Source organism: Rhamphochromis sp. 'chilingali' (assembly GCF_963969265.1).
Source record: "Rhamphochromis sp. 'chilingali' genome assembly, chromosome: 9".
Classification (NCBI taxonomy): domain Eukaryota; kingdom Metazoa; phylum Chordata; class Actinopteri; order Cichliformes; family Cichlidae; genus Rhamphochromis; species Rhamphochromis sp. 'chilingali'.
The window spans coordinates 32,273,992-32,299,765 of record NC_137936.1 but is presented as its reverse complement, the minus strand read 5'-3'; the positions used below and the strand labels follow the sequence as shown (position 1 = coordinate 32,299,765).

Here is a 25,774-nt window from a genome sequence, read left to right as displayed (position 1 = left end):
GGGTGTGGAGGAGGTGGAGATCCATCAAAGACCAGCAAAGTTCTGAATGAACCATCCAGTCTTGGATTACTGACCACATTTTCACTGAGTTCAATAACTGAAAGCAATGGTGACTTCTGTTTTTAGCTTTTGGCTAGTTGACAGTTGCTTCCACTACATTTCTACTTGGCTGTAGGTGGGATTAAGTGTAAATACATAACGATCCTGCACATGTAGCTACCAGAGAATGGAAATTGAGACAAATGTTATTTTTCCATTGTAGTTTGCACTGGCTAAAAGTGGTAGGACAGATATGTCAACATGCAAACTTCTTAAACACAACAAAACAGAATCTGAAAGAACCAAGTAAAGTGAAGACAGCAGTGTGTGTTTATCAGAGTTCTCATCTTAAACATAATCAAATTTTCCAGTTTCCTAAGCTTATCGATCTTGGCAATTAAACCCATATATGGTAGAATAAATAAAAAATACATAGGAATCTGACTATTAGAATTAGAATTTTCATGGTTCTCTTTTATCACTTTGTTTTGTTTCTGTGGGTTTTTTTTTTTAAGAAAAATCCATTATCAGTGCATCTCACTGCACACAAGAAACCTTAAGAGCCTGCCTTCTTCTTACAGCAAACTGGCTGTAAACAGTTGGAGTTGAGCAGGAAGTTCAGAGATAGAGTACTGACCGCATTTTGTACTGATTTTTCTGTCAACTAAGGTGGGCTATAATTTATCTTTCCAATAATGACTCTAAATAATATTCCTGTGTTCCTGTTTTATGATAAGTATGTTAATCACAGTATGGTATTCATAGAATGGTCTTCCTTGGCCAGAGAATGGCGTAAATGCTTCTTTTTATTTTATTTTATTTTATTTTAATTTAGGCCACTTGTGGTTTAACATTAAGTCTCCCAAAGACAATTAAAATCTCAGTTAAGACGAAAAAGGTAAACCTGGCCAATTGCTGCTGATGGATTTTCTGCTGATGAGAATTTTTTTTGTCCTTGCTTTTTGTTTCAATTCTGGGGAAGCGGCACTGTAATCCACATCTCAATGAGTCAGCCCTGTTGGATTAAGGCATTACTGTTTTACTCAGCCTTGTGACAATGCCGCCCACATCACAAAGCAGTTACTGATCATGGGAGGATTACAGTGACTTTATGAACCACAGAGGCAGTTTTTATATAAAAATATTAAGAACATCGCCAGTATTAGTAAGCTATGACATTTTTGTTCAGAGATTTTAATCATGCAAAGCTTGTTTTATTTTCACTAATGACCAGCGGAATTTCAAAAAGATTAAAGCTATCTGCCTTCCAGTGTCATGGTTGTCTGCCTACGCTGTCATGGTTGAACACATAACCTCAAGCCAAAGCCTTAAAAGCTTGGATATAGACTATGAGATCAAGCGCTCCTATGGACACCTTCAGTGAAAGAGGAAAACGGACCATGAATGTCACTGGCAGCTTTAAGAGAATGATACGGCAATGCGTCTGATATAGTTGTATGTAAAGCCTTGTGGGCCTTTTGGTTATGCTTGCTTTGCAAATTAAATCCTTTCATAGACTGACTGATCTCTTATTGAGTCTCTGAGCAACTGTTAATCTTCTCTTTTATGCACATATACAAAAACAAAGCAGTTTTGCAGTGATTTTATTTATATATTATTTTGTAATAACATTTAAATGGACTATTCTTTATTTTTCTGTTGGGTCATTATAAATATAAAAACAATGATGTTGGTTTTAGTATGTATGTGGGACACACAATAGAGACAGGGTGCATTAAGCCCCAAATTCCTTGTGCTACATTGACTTTGAATAGCATGGAGCAATGTGGTTAGATGCACTAAAAGAGACATCAGCAAGAACAGTGTTTGTACAGTTGAATACTTTTGGATCTTGACAACTAAAGCATTTTCACACCATGTAACTTTTAATATTGGAAATCTGGAGAATTCAAGAAACTAATGCGAGGAGTCAAATGTGAGGAATATGAAGTCCAGCCAAAAACTAAGAGTAAGAAGCAGCTGGGTGCTAATCAAAGCAGTTGATTAACTGATCGTCAGCAAGTGTGACCAACTCTATAAAAGCTTCATAACAGTACAATTAGAAAAAGACTGAGCAAGTATTTCTTAATAAGAAGGAGAAAAAGGGGAAAAGTCTTTTCTCTATAAAGAACACAGCAGCACAGCTTAAATATGTAAAGCTGAACCTAATCAACCCATAAGACTTGTGAAGCGATGTCCTTTAGACAGGTGGGTCCATAGTAGAGATGGTTGGCCTTAATGTACAGCATGCACTTGCTGAAAACCAAACACATATCAGAACAAACACTTCATGCTAGCTGTCAAGCACGGTGGTGATAATACTGGGTTGTTTTTGAGCCACAGGACCTGTGCACCTTGCAGTCACTAGGTCGACTGAACTCATCTATATGTGAAAATATTCCAGAGTCAAATGCGAGGTCATTTTTCTGACAGCTAAAGCTTATTGAAAAATGGGCCAAACAAAAGCGCAATGACTACAAGCACACAAGCAAATCTACAACAGGATGGGTGAAAAAGAAAAGAATCAAGGTGTTGACCCAGTCAAAAGCTCCCAATTCAACCTGACTGAAACGCTGTGGTGGGCCCTTGAGAAACATTTGTATAAACAAGTGCCTGCAAACCAAAATCAACTTAAGCAATGTTCTACAGATATTGTAAAGATGTTGTACAGTAATTTTACAGAGATTACTTATTGCTGATGAAGTTGGTTCCACAAGTTATTTAATCATGTGGTGTACTTTTCTTTTCAAATGACTATAAATGACCTTGCTATCACATGATATAACGCTAGCTTTCTAAATGCTAACTAGACATAGCTTTTCTAGAATAATGCAGTATGGGGGGCCAAATACTTTGGGACTAGAACAGGATATCAACAAAATTTAACAAAATATTGGCCACTTATTTTTCTATAATGAAACAAAATTAAAGAAAAATGGGGAAATACAATCTTAAGTGTGCAGGAAGGTAGTTTATTTTGCGGCACTATGGTCAGTTTTCAGTTGCAGCTAAGAAATTAGATTTCTCATCCCCTAAACTGCTTGTCTAAATAGTCAACTCTCAAGTCCAGGAAAGATTTATTTGCACAGAGGACTGTTCCATGGCTCCATTGTGCTGTGAACTGTAGCCTGGGGGTAGCACAAGTGTGTACCTCAGGCTGCTCGTTTGGGGTTAATGAGGTGCTAGTAATTATATGTAATATTTAATGATTTTGACCTCTTTCTGTCTTGCACTGTTGTGACAATCCCGAGTAAATGTATACATAAACTCTTTAATAATTGCCATGATATGATCATTAATCCAGCATGTGCTTGTTCTGCATCGATGCACAACCAGAACACCTCAGTGAATGACAACAACATGACAGCTGGTCATTAACTCTTAATGACCTGTACCCAGACACAATGTCGAATTTGGCATGGATCCACTTTCACTCTTTAAGCCATTCAGTCACAGGCATGACCTGTACATGATTGCTCAGTCATAGCATATACACGTTCACTATCTGCAAGTACTCTTAAACTGGCCCTAAAATGTTCTGAAAGCATGCAAGTGGTTGCTTTTAAAAACCCTATAATATGTGAAAATGTATATATTCAAATCACCACAACACATCTGGGTTTTGGATCTGCTAAGAGAGTGTAGATATTTTAAAACACTGCAAATTGTCACATAAAAGCCAGTATTTAAATATTACCCAACACAAACAAATGAAGGACATGCAAAAAGCATCAGAGGAGTGAAAAAACAGTAATGTTAGAGCTAGCATGGTAAATTTAGCATAATGTGGAATCTCACAGCACTATTTTCATCAGTGCAACAGCAGCTATATCACACTAAACATTTTCTCTTTATAAAACAGAAACACAGCTTTCATTTAGTCTGTCTCTGCCTTATTTGGGAGCACCATAAAATATTGTCAATACAACCTGACGTGCAGCTGTTTTAAAAGCATGTAAAAGCATGAATATACCTTTTGAGCTTTCAGTGTGCTGCAAGTGTTGCTATTGTTGTATTGACTCATTTAATCTAGGCTCAGAAAGATGCAAAAAGACCCAAAAACACTCACTAGAATAGTAAGTGAATGAAAACAGTGCTTTCATATGGAATGATGAGAAGTGTTTTTGAATCCTACTTCAAAACTTTCACAATGAAAAGTCATCAGTGTAAAGCAACTTCAGAGATTCTCTTCACGAGCATAGTCTCTCCCTCTGTCTGTGTTTCCGAGCAACATCTGCCAGCTTTCCACTGCCACACCCCGCTGCTCTAAAACTGGTTTGTTCAGTTTATCGTCTTCTGCTGACTCAGCAGTTCTAGCCAGAAAAACACAAGTAAACACTGCACTTCCAATGCGCAACAAATTATTTAGGGCTGATGAAGAGACAAAATTGTGTTATGTGGCCATGTACTGACACTGCCTTACAAACAAGAACACAGAAAAGCCACTCTCGTCTGAAAAGCAGTTCAGCTATAGTACAACTAAGGTGCGTGCACAGGAACACTCTCAAAGGACTTTAAATGTGTTTCCATTGGCTGACAAAGCTCCACCGCACTCTCCATCTTTCCAGAGGAGAAACACAGTCTGACAGTAGCTCCTCATGCCTGGTTAGCTCTGACTACGAGCTCTTTGACGCTGTCCACACTACACTGAGTGGTGGTCAGTCATTCTCTGTGTTTCCACATTACCTGCAACACACCATAGCCACGAGGTCACACCTCCTACAGTCACCCTGAATACGATTTTAAAATGAGAGCGGTTCATCAAACGGTTACAAGCACTAGCATTAAAGAAGGCCTATTTCTGGTAGAATTAAAGTTGTTTCAAATAAAGATAAATAACAACCCCAGCTGGTATTTCAACATTTTCTTTACTGTTATAGCTTCTGTATTAGACACAGACTCTGTAAACAACAGGATGTACTGCTCATCTGAGGGGACAGAAGTTGATAGTAGAGAATGATAAATAGATCTTTTTTTAAGATAATGTCTGTTCCTATAAGATATGGGGGGATCTTTTGTCAATAACATGATTGAGTATGATGCCGAATACAAAAAAACCCCAGACATACTGCACATGCAAAAAAATATGTCAGTATAGAATTAGCTTTTGTGCTATGCAACAATGAAGATCTTGCACATCCTTGAGAAGAAAGAGAAGTGTGGAAAAATGGAAAAACCTGAGAGCGTGCCTTTATTCCACACTCATAACTGCTGTCCCTGGTGAGAAAGACAGTGGAAAGGCCACTGCTTTTCAGTCAGAGGTAGAACAAAAACACCTCCCCCTGATGTGATTGCAAGAGCCATGAAACACTGACAGGAAGCTCCATTCAACTGTGGCCCACTGAAGCCTCAACAACCATTAGATACATGCATTGCTGAAAAGGAGCAAGAAAAGGAAAGCTCTAAAGTGTCAAACAGTGGATAAAGATAGATTGAAGGTGTTTGATTCTTTCGCTTTGTGGGCTGCAGCTCCAGCTGCTACTGAATGAACCAATAATCAGCACTTGTGAAGTTGGTGATTTACAAAAGAGGAGACACAGTTACATCCCCAGATACATCTGTGTGGGAAAATACAAAAGAATAAAAGCTTTTTCGAGAAAGCACAGACGCCACAGACCAATAGAAATAAATGTTTTTTGACTTTTCTTTTAATATTTTCTAAAAGGTTATCTGTCATCAGCTACTGTGTCCCTTGTTGAGCCCATGACAGTCTGCTCAGATATTGATGCATTTATGTATTTTCCTGGCACATGAGGAGCAGGTTTAGTACATCTTTGTATTTAAAGGAACTTGTTGACCTTTACCAGTTTCAACATCTGTAATGTAAGACAGAGTGCATTTGAGCTGTGTATGGACTTAACTATGCAGGTCTGCAGAGGAAGAAATTAGAATTATTTTTAGAAGATATCTGCTGAAACTGCTTACAATAAACAGAAATGTGTAACAATAGATTCTTGCTGGCTCGGCCTCAAGAATGATTCATCACAACAAAGAATGACCTACTTTCACATACATTTCTGTCAATTTGTAGGAAGAAGCAGGACAACTGCTCAGTGTATTTACTGCTGAGTAACATGCTAATATCCCAACACAGAGATAAATATTATCTTTGAAGTTTTTGTACACTGGCCAGTAAGTACAGTCTCAGCTGTTGGGCTGTTTTATGTATCTGGACAAGTTCAATATACTACTGTGAGCTGATGCAATTAGATGAAATGTAGCGTAACCTCAAGGCAACCCCTCTGGTCTGATGGTGTGAATATAGTCTCCCTGCTAAGAACAAAATTCAGCTCAAAAGTGCTTACTGCACAGGAGTTTTCTGTCCCTGCTCACAGGCTAAAACCCTGTTGAAACCAATTTTTACAGAGAGCATCTCTCAATCATTACTTTACAAACAGCCCAATTAAATAAATGTTTGAAATGATTGTGGATGCACTTATAATGCACACACATTACTAACATGCTATTCCATCATACAGTTCTTATATATTCAATATGTCAATTTTAATTCAATGTCTTGTTTCCCATGGTCGAAAATGTCATTTCTTGTAGGAGCATCCAAACATCAGCTCTAAAAGGGAGAAACAGAAGTTGCATTAAATTCAAGAGTGGTTGCCTTTGAACCTCCAGGCTTACTGGTCTATATACAGCATACGAAATTGGACACATCACTGTCTAGACAATGACATAAACATGATTTGTCTAGACAGAAACTATCAGAACCTGTTTGTCTGGGATGAAAAGAAAACTACAGAAGCTGTTTCACATCAGATCACGAGAACCACTTTCAACAACATACTGCATGTTGCGAGTTGTTTTTATCTAACATTATTGGATCCTGAGCAGCTCAGCTGGTGTGGAGCAGTGCTAAGGGCACCTGATTTACTACTAAGCCAGGAGATTGTAATCAGTACTTTACATCAATATATCATAAATAGGGTGAAAAGAGCTGAACTGATGCTAAAAATTGTGTTGAGGAATTATGTAATAAGATTTTAAAAAGGTTGCTCTTGTGCAAAACTCTTGAATCACTCCTCATTTCTTACTGTATTTCCCAGAGGAGAAGACCTTGTACTCCAGATATCAAGATATACTGTATTTAAGACAAAGACAGAGTGTCTACAATTCTAATGATCCTGAATTCTCTTAGGCAGGCTGCCTTGAAGTTGTCCTCAGGAATTGCCTGCCTTTTGTTCTCTTTCAACATGAACCCACACTGCTTCAACAATTCTGAGATCCGGGCTCTAGGGAGACTAATCCACGAGTGATAACGTCCATTGTATGTGTTATCTATCAAAGTATTGCATTGGCAGCGTGTTTTGAATCATTATTATGCTGAAAAAGGTTTCAAGCATAAACGTTGTGTAGATGGTGATATTCATGAAAACTTTGCTTGTAATTTTATTTATATTTGCATGATAAATGGTCTGTATTTGCGCTTTTACCTGTCCCCCCTAGGGACCCCAAAGCGCTTTACACACCCAGTCATCCACCCATTCACACACTGGTAGAGGCAAGCTACAGTTGTAGCCACAGCTGCCCTGGGGTACACTGACAGAAGCGAGGCTGCCATATTGCGCCATCAGCCCTTCTGGCCAACACCAGTAGGCGGTAGGTGAAGTGTCTTGCCCAAGGACACAACGACCGAGACTGTCCGAGCCGGGGCTCGAACCGGCAACCTTCCGATTACAAGGCGAACTCCACACTTTTGAGCCATGATCGCCCAGATGTTCGAAATAGACAGATAAATGGTAAAAATGGTAAATGGCCTGTATTTATATAGTGCTTTACTAGTCCCTAAGGACCCCAAAGCACTTTACACATCCAGTCATCTACCCATTCACACACATTCACACACAGGTGATGGCAAGGTACACTGTAGCCACAGCCACCCTGGGGCACACTGACAGAGGCGAGGCTGCCGGACACTGGCGCCACCGGGCCCTCTGACCAGAAAAGCTATAGAAAATAGAAAAGTAGAAATAAATAGAAAAGTTTATCTAAAAATTTGGTCACTGCCAATCAAATTGCTTGGTGGATCAAAATCTGACCTGCATTTATCATTCCATTAATTTTGACAGGATCCCCAACACCATTTACTGAAATGCACTACCAAACCATGACAGAACCTTCACCATCTTCTATAGATAGCTGCAGACACTCAGTGATGTACCTCTCTCCTAACCTCGTACATATTGATAACGATTTAGTTTAAAAATATTACATTTGGATGCATCCCTCCATAAGACTTTTAGACATTGATTTCCAGTCCAGTTCTTGCGTGACTTGACATTCGTCAGCCTTTTCTCCCTGTTTCTCCTCCTTAAGAAAGCCTTCTTGATAGCCACTCTTCCACTAAGACCATTTCTGATTAGGCTTCGGTGAAAAAATAGATGGATCAACTCAAGGGCCAGATGCGTTTCTCAGGTCCTGTGTCACATCTTTGTTGGATTTTTTTCCCCAATTTGTTAAGGACACAAGTTTCAGATACAGTGCAACTGTTGTAGATCAATTTTCTTTAGGCTGACCACTTCTTTTGTCATCTATTTGTCCAATTTCCCCCTTTTTTTAAGGACACACTGCAAACCATGCCAAGTTTTCAGCTAATGACTCCTTTTCAGTGCTTGAATGATTTTAATATGACTAAAAAAAAGCAGACAATGTCAAAAAAAAGCTAAAAAAAAACCAAACCAAAAACCTCACACTTTGATAGACCTCAAGAACACCTGGAGAACTATTGCTCAAAACCACTTTAACGAATTACAAGAAAATCTATTTCCTTGAAAGTAAAACAATTGTAAAAAAGTAAAGGGGGGTGACTTGAAACTTTTGCACAGTACTATATTTGCGAAAGTAAAAATTACATTTTACTGAATACTGTACACAGTCCTGCTTTGGTAATAATGCCGCAGGCATGGTGCTTGTTGCCTAAAAACCACTGACTCCTGCTGAAGTATTACAAGGAACTAGCTTTATGTCCATCAGTGGCGTAATTGTGCTCAGTTATGATTTCAATTCATCAACTATGGCATTGTAATAGTGGTAGCAGATTTCAGGAGTTTACACTGCTTTACTCTAACAAGCAACATTTTGGCCCAGATAACTCAGCACAGAAGTCAGTAGTGATTACTGACACCACTTAAGTAAAAGCTTTTTAGGCCAATAAAAAAAAAAAGTGTCCCCATTTATTGCCACACTTAGGGTCTATGTGGCAACCTAGTAGTGCTCTAGTGCTATTTTTTATAAGTAGGTTGTTTCAAGCTTGTAAACATGGATTTAACAATGCATCTAAAACTGACTTTGGGCAATGCAGCTAAAGACTATGTCATAACCCCAAAATGTTGACTGTATGTTCAAAAGCAGGTTTAATGATACCAAAACCTGCAGAATCACCCAATAAAATTATTTTGAAATTAAAAATATAAATTTACTTCCCAAATGTGAATTAAACATTAAATTGACATTCTGCCAATGTAATAACTAGATATTAAAATGACAAATTAGCTTGAAGAGCATGAGTTCAAATGAATAATTTATCTGTGCAAACACTGCATACTCAAGTCTCTATGAAAGAATTATAATTGCGTTAAACAGCTTTGCTTTAAAAAGGCTGACTATATAATGAAACTCTGGATCACTGCTCTTTGTGTGAAAGCAGTCAATTATTAATATGCCAGTCATGAATATGAACTTGACTGATAACTGGGTTTAATGTAATGCTACATAAAGAGTTGGGAAATAGGTCATACAGTAGAGGGGGGAAAGTAAGTTGTGTGCTGGGTCGGGAGCCATATATGGCATCTCAATGTAAGACAATGTTCTTCAAACTGTATGGTTGTGTCGAAAAAAAATAATTCTAATAATGTGAAAGTCAAGTACTTATCATTTTAACCCTCAAACACAGACCTCGGATGGCCATTGAACTTCTATAAGCAATGTATGTTTGTAATCCTACATTGCTTGCATCTTTCACAGCACACATTTTCAACCTTAAAACTTCACATTTAACATGAAAAATGTGAAGTTTGTAGAAAATGTGCATTGAGTTTCCTACAAAGTCAGTGGGAAATATATAGCAGTCATATATAAAACACTGTTCTGCAATTGAAAGAAGAGAAGAATCATCTCTTTTTAGCATTCACAGCCTCACAGACCTTTTATCCAAAGACTTCAAACCTGGATTGATCTGTCCATTCTCTCCATACCACTTTTTTTCTTCTTTTTTTAACCATTTATAAGCGGGCGGTTGAGGACCACTAAAGCATTTGTTTCTCAAAAAACACCTGCTTCTCAAAACCCTTTCAGCTCTGCCACAAGGGTTTTTCAAAAAGGCTTTTCGAATTACCAGTTAGCCTTTTAACATAAAAACTTGCATTTGGTAACAGAATGTGCCACTTAAATACGAGAATGACAGCTGCCAAAAAGGGCCCTGTAACACGTGATGTAACCCATCACTGATTCATAAAACTTATTCTAATAAACTTTAATTGACATAAGATGTTGTCAATTCAAAACTAATACCAAATGACCCTAAAAGTGTATATTTGAGTGTCTTTAACTGACCTGAAAAGTTGAGACGACGAATATGCTTCAGCAGATGAGTGCCATTTATGGGGTCCATTTTAGCGCAGAGACCAACCTTGCCCGGGCACAGCTCCTTGTGCATGTTGTGCAAGGCATGAGCCATTGCATAGACGGCATCAATAACAAACTGTACCTTTCCTTCCTGCTCATATTGCGAGTCCTTTCCGATTCGCTCCTGATCTGAAAGACATAGACAGATGCATGTGTGTGGTTTTATAAGTATTAATTGGTTAAAAGAATTCATGAAATAATTCAAATCGTGGTAAGTGATATATGTAATGATCTGCAGTCATTCATTTGGTTTGGTCACCATGTCAAGGACAAGGTTGAGTCCAGTATTAGTATCCATGTAGTCAAGCAATCATGTTTGAGACAGAAAAAAGATTTTACAAGTAGATTTAAACGACTCAATCAGGCAAAAAATCTGTAGCTCTATCAGCCACATCATGCAATTAAGAAAACTGTATTCATTTAAAGGCATGAGCGGTTTCCATGAGTGGATCCAGCTTAAAGAATTATCTACTTGTGAGTTTGTCTCTGACACTTGTTTAAAGAAGGCCGATGATAAAGTTGCATATTCAGTGCCTGTTCTAGACAATTAATATGCACAATTATAGCAAAAAAAAAAAAATCCATCTTGAAACTAATTTATAAAGTAACTTGATGAAGATACTACTGATGTGTGCCAATAGTCAGGAAAACTTATCTTCTCAACACTTGTCTTCTGTGTCATCCCCACTCTGGATGGCAGCTTTTAGATAAGACAATTGTGTTCACGCTACTTGGAATGAGCTAAACCTTTTAAACGAAGGGTGTGGCATCAGTCCAAAAGACAGAAGAAAATGCATTGCTCCTCAGTGAGTCTTATTTTTTATGTACTGAATGGTGTTGCCTCTTGCAATTAGCTAGAAAGTAAATATCTGGATCGCTGCAGAGGACCAAATCAATTCTAATATCTGGAGTGCAAGGTCTTCTCCTCTGGGAAATCTCATCTGTTAAAAATGAAGAGTCTTTCTTATATCTTCTGAAGGAGTAGTAGAGTTCCCTCTGTGTGATTTTCGTGAGCATTATGTTTTGGGCCTGCATTTCTATTCTACAAATTTTAAAAATATGCCTCATGCTATTTTTCATTAGTTGCTTTAAACAGTTCTTCCAATTTGATCAATTTTTTGTATTCCTTACCTTCTTGACTGAGTGTCCAACTCTGAATTCAGTATTTATTGCCTGGTTCAATTTAGAAGACCCAAAGAAGCAGGAAATAGAGACATCCATTCACAGGACAGGGATAATCCCCTTATGGGCTCAATGTAATAACTCGTGATAGGAGTTTATTAATCCTGGCTCAGGTTGTTCCAGAGGTTTTTGTGATTGTTAATTGCTGTGAGGAGGTGGGGTCTAAGGAGATACAACGTGCCAATCCTAACTTCGGCTGTCTGCTCACATGCATGAAGTCTTAAAGCTGTTTCTATGTAAATCTCCTGTATGTGCATTAGCCATTATTAAAAGCAGGTGTGTTCAATTAAGATTTACAATAGACTAATTACTAGGGATAAGCTAATGATAGAGCTGCATAGAATTCAATTAGGCTTTGCAAGTTAATAAGCACACAGCAGGGAATGAGCTGCTGATACTCACACAATAATTTCCATATTGTTGGTTGAAAAAAATACTTGATGCTATAGAGCTTCTTAACTTACTTCCATATTTTTCAGTATATTTCAGTAAGTAATTTGGTTAAATTCTAGGTTAATGCATTAGTAAACTAGAGTCTTTTTAAACATGACAAAAAGTAAGTTAAACCAATTTTGCCATAGGACAGAGAGTAACTAAATCAAAACCTAAGCCATGCCAAAACCTGACTATTTAAAAGTAGAGTTTACTGTTATGCAGTGAATGATTTTCAAAAATAAAAATGGACAGACCTGCATTATACTAAACATCTCTTAATCTTTTAAATCAGGTGTTTTCAGTCTCATTGCCACAGACCAAGCACCAAGGATGTAGTCAGTTTTTCTAAACATTTGTGAAAGAATAGGTTGTTTTAAAGAGCTCACTGAATCCGAATGTAGTACTCTAATAGGATGCCACAAATACAACAAGTTAAAGTCACAAAATTTCTTAAACATAAAAAAAAAAAAAAATTTATATAAAACATTGGTATTGGTTGAAAATTCCACAGTTGGTGCCTCCCCTTCATATAATTGTTCAAACAAATACGGCTTAATAACAAGAAAGACATTATACTGTCAGAACCGATGTGAACTAATGAACTACAAATGATCAATATCAATATTAAAAGCCACCTTAACAAACCTCAACCATATACAGGCTAGAACAGTTTTTTGTGACTATGTGGTTATCTGATACTTTTGGACATGCCGATATACAGCTTTCACAAGTAAACTTTTTCCTAAACATTATCATGCAACAACTATCCTCTTGAGGTGCAAGCTATTTTCGGCAGCTACTTCAATCCGAGAGAGTGCTAGCCTCCAAATCAGCAAAGGTCTCCTTCTGTTAGCCATCTTTCATTTGCTAGATCTCCAGCTCCTCACTGCAGACCAAAGGGGTTTTAAGTCTCAGATTATCTCATGAGCTTTTGAAAATGCATGAATTATTGTTGGAGGTTACGGCTCAGTAATTAAGGGCCACAGGGCCTTGATTGGACAGAGATTGTCACAGTTTGGCCGCCATGCTTATGCCGTGGGGAATCCTGTGAGCCAGAGTGGGTGTGAGAGTGATATTTCTCTCTCAGTCTTGGCAGGCCACCCACACTAACTTTGTATTGTCTCTTCTCCATAAGACAGTTTCCCTTTTTCCTTCTGTCTCTCTTTGTAGCTAACTCCTCATTGGCATTTTGGCACTCTCGCACAACTTTTCCAAGCTGGCGTTTTGCTTTCAGAGAAATCCTTTTAGATTAAGCAAAGCAGAAGCTGAGTGTGGGTGTCTTCCACTGAGGTGAAACACAAGACATTATGTGACAGACAGTGTGGGCACAAAACCTTTGACCTATTTTTCAGCTTACGACCGGCTGCAGGCCATCCAATCCACTGAGGCAATCGGACCATCTTTTAAGTTAATGTGACGCTGCTGACATGTGTCACGCACCTTCATTTCACATTTTCTGTGAATTTTCCTATACGTGATTGTAGAGCTAAAGTCTCAATTCATGTCGGACTAAAAATGTGCTGTTGTGTGTATGTTTTCAGTCAAACAGAAATAGTAATTTAAAGTATATTAAAAAAATATCAAAAGTGATAACAAATATGATATCACATTTAAAAAACTGTTATTGGATTAATACTCAAAAAAGAAAACTCAAAAAATTGGTTATTGAAGCAAATAATTAAAATGCAACTTCAAGCAAATGTAATTTCAATATTAACACTGATTTAAAAAAAAAAAATCATTTTACAACTATACTGTATTAATGTTCAATAAACATGTCACAGCTGGTTTTATCACCCACAAAGCCATTGATAAGTCACAACAATGTAATAAACAACAGTGTAACCAACAAATGGTACCTTTTGAGCCCCTCAGAACCAACTGAACAATGTTTAAACCCCACAGCCTTCCTGAATATTGTCTGTGTTTATCCCTTTTTGACCGCAGTCTACCCATCTTCTGATGGCTGCTTGCAGTTGGATAATGTTCCATGTCACAAAGCTCATCTCAAACGTGTCTCTTGAACATGACAAAGAATCCATTGTCCTCAAAATGCCTCCAGAGTCTCTAGATCTAATCTAATAGTGAGCTGCATTGGGATGTGGTGAAACAAAGATTTGCTGGATGGTTGTGCAGTTGACAAATCTGGAGCAACTGTGTGATGCTATTATGTCAATATGGACCAGAATCTCAGAGCAATGTTTCCTGTCACCTTGTTGAATATGAAGAATTAGGGCAGTTCTCGAGGCAAACCCAGTCCAGGATTGGGGTTGACCTGGATTAGGCTGAAGTGGAGTCCAACTCAGGTGCACCTATTAAAGTGGCCAATTAGTGTATATGCAAATAACCTATTTGGTTACATCATATTAGCAAACAGATTTCAAAACCTACCCCAGTCAAATTTCTAACTAATTAAATGTAATTGCTATTTACTGATTAATAGTTGTATTAGTTGTATCGTCTTTTTCATGTTCTCACGCTTGGAATCAACTCAAGGGTAGGCTTTAAATTTTAAACTATTTAAACTCTCCATCACACCACTGATCAGAGATTTTCTGCTTCCTAAAATAATTTAATCTATTTCCACAATGAATTCAATTACTTTTTACAAAATCCTTTTTGTAATAAAAGGGCAAGCTGTCCAATATATTCCCCATCTCTTACCCAGAGAAGGCTGAAAACCCCCCTAGTCACCCTGGAACGCTGTTTAGGGTGAGCAGTATAAAAATAGATGGTTGGATGTGAGAGCACATGCGCGGTTTATCTGCATTACTTTCTCTGTGCTGTTCCGCTCACATCGTTAATACAGAGGCGAAACACACAGCCAGCGAAATGGGTCCCTGCTCTACCTCCCCTCTCCTCTCAACATTAATCAATATCAGTTTTACATCTCCTTCATTCCCAGTTAAAAGACAAGTCTCACTTTTTTTCTTCAGTCACTCATGCCCTCCTTATCCTTTGATCACACTAAGCAGTCTAACCCTCTCAGGACACTGATAATTCTGCAGCATGCCCCATGTGGTTTTTGCACAGCTGCCACAGGGACACTGCAAAGCTCCCCACCAGTGAAGAGGCAGCTCAAGTGTCATACTTTAACCTCAAACAAATTCTGTGAGACTCTCACTCCCTGTGAAGCAGAGCTGATAGGGAAGTTTAATACTAAAATGTCTGTAATGAGCGAGACAAGTGATAGAAGAACAGCTACTTAGTGTGAGATGCAGGTGCCTATACAACACTCACTCCTAGTATAGAGATAAACTTAACGATGTCAATGTGGGTATTTTCAGAGCTATTAATTTAGCTTCTGCAGCAACTGAAGGCTAAAAATATTTCTAGTGCATAATCATTGAGAGTACAAATAATCATTAAAGATCATCATTGGTTTTATTGGTAGATAACAATCATTATATGTTTGCTTCATTTGCTCTTTTTCCTTGTCTCGTTGTGGAACACTTCCTCGTATAACAGTTTTTCCCCATTTATAGTTTTGGTTTCATTGATTGAATCCATCTTGCAGATAAAACACACATTTACATTTTGAAGCAGAGCATCTTTATTTTTAAGGATTAAACTGGAGATTCTCTATAGATTTATAAATTCAGCAAATCCCATAACATAAAACAGAGCTTTGATATCTCTGATCAAAAACTAAACTAACCTTGATCTCTACAGTGATGAATTCAGTAACTTTGTTATAGTGTGTGTGTGTGTCTGAGGGAGTGAGAGGTCGCTGCAAGGGTCACTGCAAATAAGTACAGGGCCGAGTGATCACCTTTACTTTGATGAAAATTTCTATCCTGATCAGAGCGGTTCCTTCTGATAATGCATGAAGGGTCACCTCAGGGAAATTTTGGACCAGTACTCATAACCTTTATCAGAATGCAAAGTTAAGGAATATCTTTGGGAAAATTGTGTTAGAGAATAGATTTCCAGAGACCTGCCAAATAAGTACCAAGGTGTATTAAGCCTGTTTTGGTTGCAGAAAATAACCCAACAAAATAAGCCACATTAATGCTCCCTTACTTCATTATAATAAACTCTGTTGCTGTAATTGCTCAAAAATGCAGTACCCAGCTATTTTAAGAAATGATTTGGCCTTTTTTTTGTTTTGTTTTTCAAAAAACAAAACAAAAACAATGCGACCTGATGAGTTTTAAAGGTCTGCATCATCTACAAGAAACACAAGGACTATGGAGTGCCACAGACAGAGCTGGAAAGTCAGACAGTATTAATAAACAGTTTGACATTTTGTTTTGTTTTGGTCTGCACAGGATTTTGTGACATTAAGAAATATTTAGATTACCAACTGGCTTATCTTCTATAACTTGGGAGGGAGGAAACAGGGTGGTTTGTTTATTTGCAATTTTTACCACAAAACACTAATTCAAAACATATATTGTAAATCTTCCCCCAGACCCATGTGTTAATATCAATCTAGATCGGTATTCAACATTCAGTATTAAACTACTACAGATATTTCAAGACACAAAGAAGAATAAATGGAAATACATTTGCTCCCAAACATAAACAATGTGCCATGTTTTCCATCTCATTTATATAAGGAAATGAAAACATGGTATGAGTGTTGGCCATGGTGTTGATCAGACTGCAGACTCCCAGAGGGTCACTGGAGTTATCTAGTTTTTTTGTTCTTGGCAACATTTCCTCTTGGGGGGGTGGGCAGGTCAGTGTAGCCAATCAGTAGACAAATTGATCCATCAGTACTATCTTATCCACCTGAGTGATGCCCTCGAATGTAACCCTCTGTGTTATCTCTTTAGAATACTCTGTGTTGGGTTTTATTGCCTGTGAACACAGCACCAGCTGTTGGTTCTGCAGCTCACCCCTTGAGTAAAAGTATGTCTCTGGTGTATTTTGTTTGTACTGTTTCACCAGGGCTGTTTCAGTTATTTATTGTTTTACCAACCCTGCCCTTTATCTACAAATAAATAAACATTAAGATTCTCTAGAGTCTCAGCACAGGGGTCCTTGTCTTTTATCATTACATGTTATTATACACATTAGTACAGCAGAGGTAAGTGGCATGATCATCCACAATCACGCATAATTGCATGTCAACATGCCCATTTACACCGTACGTCAGAATTGCTTTGCTTTGGTGTAGTTGTTATGACTTCTTATGCTCAACAAAGGAAGAAAAGCAGGTTTTACTGTACCTCCATGTTACACCCCGGCCTAGGCAACCGGAGTGCAACACGAAAAAAGTAAAAATAAAGAAAAAAAAACACACACAAAAAACCCCACTAAAGCTCACCACCAAAATCCCGAAACGAAAGTATCGACAAATCTATTTACAACAAACTATTTATTTACAACAAAACACCAAACTATTTACAACACGGGGGAGATCGCGACCATGACACACTGAAACACAGGGTTTAAATACCTAGAGGGAGGAATCAGGAAAATGGACAACAAGAGGGAAACACAGCTGGGGCAACTCAGAACTGACGAGACAGGGAAACGTAAACTGAAAAGACTAAGATAACACAGACTTTCAAAGTAAAACAGGAAACACATAACAGTCACGCCAAAAACAACACACTGACAACACCAAAACGTAACACTCCACTGTCAGTGGTTGAAGAAAATTTGGAAACATTAAGGTAAAAGATGCAAAATAAGTCAATTCAACATTTGCAATACAAAGTAATGTATAGCGATTTAGTAGTATATCAGGTAGTCCAACTGCTATATTACAAAACAAATATTATTATTTGTCAGTATATTTGTGTTGCCATTTATACCAACTGATAAATGATGTGAAGACGAGATGGGAGAAACACCCTTCAACCATGTCCTGAGTGTTGCATTACATAGTTTGTCCACCAGGGGGTATTCTGCAACTTCCCTGTTGCCAAAAGGTGTGGCCACAAACACAACAACAAGCTGAGGAGTAGAGCATAATTAATTAACCTAGGACTTGTTGTGATGATAAGTTTATTTATAAAACTGCACTGTTATATTATCTTAGTAATAACTTAAATAGCTTCACATAAAAAAATATGGACTGATATAATGGGATTTTTAAATTGCTTAATATCGATATCAGTCTTGAGAATCCTGTATCAGCTGGGCTCTCATATCAAGTATATTTTTCATAGAGTTAATTGAGAAACTGTTTAGAGGTAATATATCTAAATGGGAATGTCTCCTCTGGCAGTTAACTACCTGACAAATCAGAGTTCTTCATCACATTTAGAAAAGTAAGCTGTAAATTTTGCACTGCCACAAAGTCCTCTTGACTGAGTGGTCTATTACAGTCACTTCAAATTTTACCATGCAATAAATAGCATGGTAAAATCTTTGGAAATCTTTCACAACTAAATAAATAAATAAATAAAATTAGTCTATATTATTCATGTTATATCGTAGGGTAATGCACAGCTGTGACCGATGCATATAGCATTGTAAGACAACGTACAACCACCTTAAAAATCTAATTTAGTCATGCTGTAAATCCCACCTCCACAAAGCCTGCTGGTTTGGAGCATTTTGTGATTTATGGCACTACTGAAGTGCACTAAGAGGGATTCCCCCCTCCCTGCAACAAAATCAGTTTGTTTGTTTTTTGCAACCAAAAATTGCCAGAAGAAAAAGTAAAGCTGGTTCCTCATAAGAACTAAATATAAAAAAATGAAAAGAATAAAGACAATGAAGAGTGTAACATTAACCTGTGGCCTCACAACAGCTGAACTGAGTGAAGATAGCATGCATTTTCAACACAAATTCCATCATTAGTAAGAGAATCATGTACTCCTATTGTCCGCCACCCATTCAAGCAGTGTACTGTATTTTGTTTTGTTTCTTTCTGCTGCTGCAGTCCCGATGAGTGCTGTCAACCTAACGAGGCACTTCATGGGTTTTTTTTTTTTTTTTTTTTTGGGGGGGGGGGGGGGGGGGGGGGGTTAACATTAAAAGCTATCTAGATCTATAAATTTTGAATTAGCATTAACTGAAGGGCTGAAGAAATAAGAAATAAAAGCAAAGTAAACTTTGCCAGTCAGGTCACTATTTCAGAAAATGACTGTGCTCACATTCATAAATGTTACTGTACATGTGAATCTGTGCAATGCGCCGACTCCAAATCCTGCCCAGATTCTGTCTTTGATGTTTTTCTTTCTCTTACTCATAATGCTGCAGCATGTGAAACTCAGCCCAGCCACTGATGTGTGGATTACCGCCATATAAAGCCAGTGTGGAAGTATTGTACGCACGCTGTCACGACACAGTCTTGTTTATAAATACTAGTGTATGTGTGGAAACTGGTGTATGTAGATTGGGGATATACACATCTGGCTCCAGGGCAGAGTGGTGGCTCGGTGGTTAGTGCTTTCACCGTACAGCAGCTAGATTGTTACTTTTATTTCCTTTGATTTCTTGGAGTTTGCATGGTTTCCGCCTAAAGACAAATTGCTCATTCTTAACTGTAAATTCAAGAGAGGGATTTTTTAAACGTTGTGTTCTCTAATTGTGTGCTGATCTATTTTTCTGTCCATGCTGTATGCCCCCCAAATTATTCCTCATTCCCAACTATGTTATGAAGCATAATGTGATTGTTTTTATGACTTCTTTATCTGCTGTATATTTTGTGTCCTCACAGTGAGCTGTCTCGATTTAGTATATGTTTATTTCAGAGGCAAGTGGGGGCTATATGAAATTACAATAATTCAATCAAATTCAACTTTCTTTTTATTACCAAAAGAATGACACAGAGCACTATTATATCCAGCTTTCCATGATCCTCTAAAGCACAATACTGTCACATTTTAAGAATAAAGAGAATATGCAAGTAATTTGTAAGCGTAAATTTATCGTCATATTAAATAATTCAAATCTGGGCATTTGAGTGTTAATTTTTTAGGTTGTTGAAAAGCCACTGAGTCATCACTTGGACTCTTCTTTTAGAGGAAAGAACTGATCCTAACAGTCCAGTTGTGATGATCTGCCTTTAATGGCAATACTAGCTACCTGTAATTAAGAAGATATGGATTATTACTGCATGAAATCTGCAACAATTCTGCAGTGTTTGGCTGTAATGATGGTCATTATCATACAAATCTTATTTGTGTCTCTGGTTTCTTCTCTGTTGTATTGTTACATTTTCCAGCAGACTTCAGTGTTATGCTGTAGTTATTAATTAGTCATTTTGCTACTCTGCATACCTTAGGGAGAAATATTTCCATTAATTGATGTCACTCGAGGGTTGAGGCTATACGTGGCAATTTTCAAACTTGGGAGATTCTCAAGGGATCACTAAGACCTGACAGTCGAGAGCAATGTTAGACTGTTTCTTGGCAGTGTTCTTGCTTGCTGGGCTGCATACAGCAACTCTTACTTGAGTTTTTCCCCACCAATAACACACCTAATTCTTCTTCTTTTTTTTCACCTGTTCCTTTTATGGGTCACCACAACAAATCCTTGCCTTCATGCCACCCCTATCCCTTGCATCCTCTTCTGTCACACTAACCCTCTGCATATCCTCCTTCATGACTTCCATGAATCTTTCCTGTGATATCCCACTTTTACTCATCCCTGGCAGCTCAATTTTTAACATCCTTTGTCTGGTATATCCACTTTCTCTCTTCTGATATACTCATTCTGGGTACTTCCAACAAAAAATCTTAACATCTTGAACTCACCTCCACCTCCAGCTCAGCCTCCTATCTTTCCATTTGTGTCACCGTCTACAAACCATATATCATAAGAGGCCATCTTGCAAAACTTCCCTTTCAACTCTTACTGCTATCCTACTGTCACAAATCACTCCTGACACTTGTGTCCACCAAACCTGTAGTGTCTTTTTCCTCTCTCGGATAGTTGATAGTTGCATACTTGTCCATTTTCACTTCCTCTGCTCCGTGTAGATTCCCTGTTACATCTATCATTTACACAAATGTATTCTGCCTTGCTTCTACTTTCATTTCTCTTGTCTCCAAAGCATACCTCCACCTCTCCAGGCTCTCTTCCACCTGCTCCATGCTCTCATTACAGATCACAGCATTGCCTGTGATCATCCTCCTCCACAGAGACGTGTGCCTGACCTCATCTGTCAAACTCCCCATCACCACTGGAAAAAAAGGAGCTCAAAACCAACATGTCCTGCACCATCCTCACATAGTTCGTTGCCATTCCTGGCTTTCTCATGCAGTATACCACTTTGCTTTCTCTAGACCACAAATACACTATGAAACTCCTTCTGACCTTCGCTACACTCCTCCATCAACACTCTAAGTCAAACACTGGAACTGTGCTCTTTTCTCCACATGAAGCCATACTGCTGTTTGCACCTATCACCTATCTTCTTAACCCAGTGGTTCTTAACCTGGGTTCGATCGAACCCTAGGGGTTCGGTGAGTCAGTCTCAGGGGTTCGGCAGAGCCTCCGCCTTGACATGCACGGCTCATTTTGTGCACCAGTAAAAAAACATATCTATGTCTTGAATTTGAAAAAAAAAATAAATCATATTTTATTTTTCACTAAAGAGGGGATCAATGACTGCACATATGAAACTGGTGGGGTTCGGTACCTCCAACAAGGTTAAGAACCACTGTCTTAACCTAACTTCAGCAGCTCTTTTCCATATCTTCATGATCTGGCTCGCCAACTTTATCTCTCTGTAGTTACTACAGCTCTGCACATCACCCTTGTTCCTGAAAAGCACCAGTAAACTTCCTCTCTATTGCTCAGGCATCCTCTCACTGTCCAAGATTTTATTAAACAATCTGGTTAAAAAGTCTCACAGTAGTCCTGTCAGCTTTCTTCATCAGCCCGACTACTTTCCATGTTTTCTTTGCTAATCTCTTCCTTTAAATACTTTCCTGCAGTAGCATTTATGAATGTGACCACCATTGCGTCACTCTGTCTTCTTTACTCTGTCCAGAGAATAGGACAAATGCCCTCATGGCAGTATCTGTGCAACATTTCTACCATTTAATCCTTGCCTATGTCTTCACTCACTTCCACTTCTTGTTTCCACTTGTGTTTCAGATTGCTTCTTCTGTATAAGATGTAGTGCACCTATGTGTACGTCCTTGCATTCTTATACATCCCTTTGTGTTCCTTCTTCATGTTCACCATAGTCATTTCCATCCTTTTTGCAAAATCCACAACAATCTGTCCTTTTGCATTTCTCTCCTTAACACTATACGTACCCAACACCTCCTCATCACCTCTGTTCCCTTCACCTACATGTCCACTGAAGTCTCATCCAATAACCTCATTACCAATCACCTCCAGTGTTTCTGTCCTTGCTTCCCTTCCACCTGGTCTCTTGCACAAACAATATACCTTCCTTCTCTCCAGCACATGAACTAGCTCTTTCCCTTTACCAGACTACAGAGTCCCTGCTCTCACCTCCCCACTTAGACCTTCCCTTCTCTCTTGCTACCTACAAACACACCTTCCCCCTTTCTTTGTCTTCACCCAACAGTAACACCGTTTCCGCAGTTATTGTTAACTCTAGCCCTGACTGATCTGGTATAGAAATCGCATATGGAAACCTCAATAATCTGCTTGTTTGATTTTAACACCTGATACCCTTTCTCATGTAACCTTCCCCATTTACCTGGGGCTTGGGACTGGCTATAGAAATAAGCTGGGTTCCAAAAGTGAATCTAATTATCACCTTAGTTTCTTTTGCTTTTTGCTTTTCCAAAATAAATCTATTACTTTTAAAGATGCTATAATTGATATTATTTAGGGTTTAAAACAGTGCAAGTTTGTTTTCTTTGAAAAGAAAAAGAAAAAACAGCGAGAAATATCGAATGTGGAACAACGTAGAACGTAAAAGTCTTTTGTCTGAGCCTGTAGAGAATTATAGCCTGAATATACTCCTCCCTTCAGCTTTGCAGAGCTTTATAATCAACTTCAGATCATCGTTTAGGTGTCTAGCCAACAGTTTCAATGTTTTGTTGCACTCTTATTCCTCTCTCAACTTTTTGCAGCCATACCAAGTAGCTGCTTTTAGCAAAAAAAACAACAACTTTAAAATCAACAGTGAGCTGCCTGCATCAGACACGGTTGGTGACTAGCTGTTGAGCATAATGGAGTATTTAGCAGTTAGAAAAGGTAATGCAGTAACAAGGCGTGAATGCTAATAAGAGCTGATCACCAGATATGCTATAAATCCTATATTAAATTAATCAGCTTATAACTACTGCATTATATAGAACTTTGGTTTTGGATTTTTCTTTGGGGAGGGGGGTTCATTTAACTTAGTACGGTTTAGTTTTTACCCTGTTGCAGTTCTCAAGATAGGGCAGAAGTGGGGTGACTGTAAGCAAAATTTCAATTTTGTTATATGTTTTACTACTTAATAGAGGTTTAAATCATGATAAAATATGCAGTGACTTTTCCCACCAAGAGAGATTGTGCTATCTACAGCTGTATAAAGTATGGCATTAAGCCCGAAGCTTTAAGCATGCAGCCGAGCTAAACCATTCACTTGTTATAGCTGTGTGGATAAACACACTAGACTCAGCAGAAATATAGAGCAGCAATGAAATGAGCTGTGAGATGAACTGTGATTTTGAAGACTGAATATATAGCGGTTCCACTTTTAATAGGTGGGCAATGCTGTCAAAACACTTTCCCCATGAGCCAAATGTGTCACCTCCCTCATCATACATTAAAAGAGGAATGTTTTCATGTTGGGTAAAAGTTTAAACAAAAAGAACACAGAATAGCTTTTTCTCAACAGGAGAATATCTTACTTGTGCACTTCTTGAGCCCGGACCCTTTCTTCACAGCATGACGGCTGAGTTTGCAGTTGAAGTTGTTCTCCCAGAATTCAGCAAACCAGATATTCCTTCTGTTGTTTTCCAGCGTTCGACTGATGAAGTAACGATCAAACCCTAAACAGATCAGTCGGTTCATTGTCAGTGATGCGGTCATTCTCAGTGTAAGCAACGCTATATGAGAACCGTAGCTGTCATGTGTTCTAGAGTATATGCAATAATTCAATATCGTGTGCACATTCACTTTGCTTCTTTTTTGTTTTTTATTTGACTGAACTTTTTTACATCTTTGATGATTAAATGAGTGTTGAAGTCATTACAAATAACGTAGTCTTCTGAAAGAGTAAAAGATAAATAGTTTTGTTTTACTTGCATGGAAATAATAAATCACTGATATGTGCACATGATTTTAGAAGGCAGGGAGATCAGATGCTTGCATAATGTCCATCTCTGTACCTCTGATGGACTGACGCTTGGGCAAGATGGTGACTGCTCCCTCTGCCATCTCCTCCTGCTGCACAACCGGAGAGATCTTTGAGCCCCAGCTGTCTGAACCCACCCAGATAAAATGACCTGTCTGGTTGGCCTTTTTCGCTGCATGGAGCAGCCGCCTGTGAAGGTGAGGAAACAGATGTTGCCACAGATAAGGTCAGCATCCCAACCAGCTCCACTTTGATTTTGTTGTGCAATTCATTACACAGTAGTCTGGCAGACCCGCACTGAAACGGCTGTGTTCCCACATGTTTGCATGCTGTCTGCTGTAGTCATGTTTTCCTAATCTTCAAAAGAAGTGTTAATCTATTACCAGGTTATACCTGATATCATCTTCATTGGCAAAAAGTATGACGACTCTGGCATTTGGATTTTCTCTGAGTCGCCGGATGACCTTGTCGAACTCTCCTTGCTTGGGCTCCCGGGGAATTTTGACAGACTGGGAGATGCACACACCGCCTAGAAAAACAAATATAGAGACATAAAATAATATGTCAGAGAACTCTCAGACACGCAAACATAAGATTAAAACATCAATGATCAGCCAATACCGTACTTAATTGAGTGGTTTGAACGTGAAATTAATATGAAATTAAATGTTGTATGTTGCTGAATAAAGCGCGGTGACTATTAAGTGAGAAACAAACTGTCTTTTAGAGTTTATTAAAGTAACATCATTTTCACTTACTAGCAGCTCTGACCAGGAAAATATTCTTTGCATTTTTGTGGGATAGGAGAAATTATCTTAATTATCAATAATTGAAAGTTCTGTTCACCCATACTATTTGTTGATTCAGAGGATAGGTTTAAAATGTATGCAAAGTATATGACAGCATGAACATTGTCATGAATTTCCATATTTTAATAGTCAATAAAAAAAAGTTTATCTAAATTTATTGAAATATACAGTTTCACTTTTACCTGAACACTGTTGCTACCAGACAGAACGAACACTGAGATTACATGTTACTGTACAAAAAACTGCAACATCTGAAAATCAAAAACAACCTCTGTCAGGTAAGGTAGCGTGAGAGTCTACCAGTACTTTACACACTTTTAAATAATTCCCACTGAAAATTAAATAATGCTCATTCATGGACAAAACAGGTTTTTGTGTGCTGTTAATGCTTGTTAACAATAAAGCTTACTGTGTGTGCTATTCTTCTTCAAACTGTTTTGTTCAAGACTTATAAGGTATAAATGTTCTTAAGTCTGTTTAAGGTATGCTGAAA

At 38.2% G+C, this 25,774-nt stretch overlaps 1 protein-coding gene across 4 annotated transcripts in view; it reads right to left on the bottom strand.

Moving 5' to 3' along the window:
- The window catches only part of LOC308402357 (metabotropic glutamate receptor 4-like), a 202,232-nt gene that overhangs the window by 21,806 nt on the left and 154,652 nt on the right, over positions 1–25,774 (bottom strand). For 3 of the 4 annotated variants that reach the window (XR_013972741.1, XR_013972742.1, XM_080891126.1), the window contains exons 4-7: positions 24,866–25,001; positions 24,507–24,661; positions 24,027–24,167; positions 10,603–10,803 (exon numbers count right to left, since the gene is read on the bottom strand). Coding sequence is in view for 2 of the 4 variants with exons in the window: in XM_080891126.1 (XP_080747252.1) it covers positions 10,603–10,803; positions 24,027–24,167; positions 24,507–24,661; positions 24,866–25,001 (633 nt within the window). In the remaining 2 variants the exon portion in view is untranslated. Of the gene's footprint in view, positions 1–6,555; positions 6,611–10,602; positions 10,804–24,026; positions 24,168–24,506; positions 24,662–24,865; positions 25,002–25,774 lie in introns of those variants that run through there. The other variant, XM_080891127.1, reaches the window with a different exon arrangement.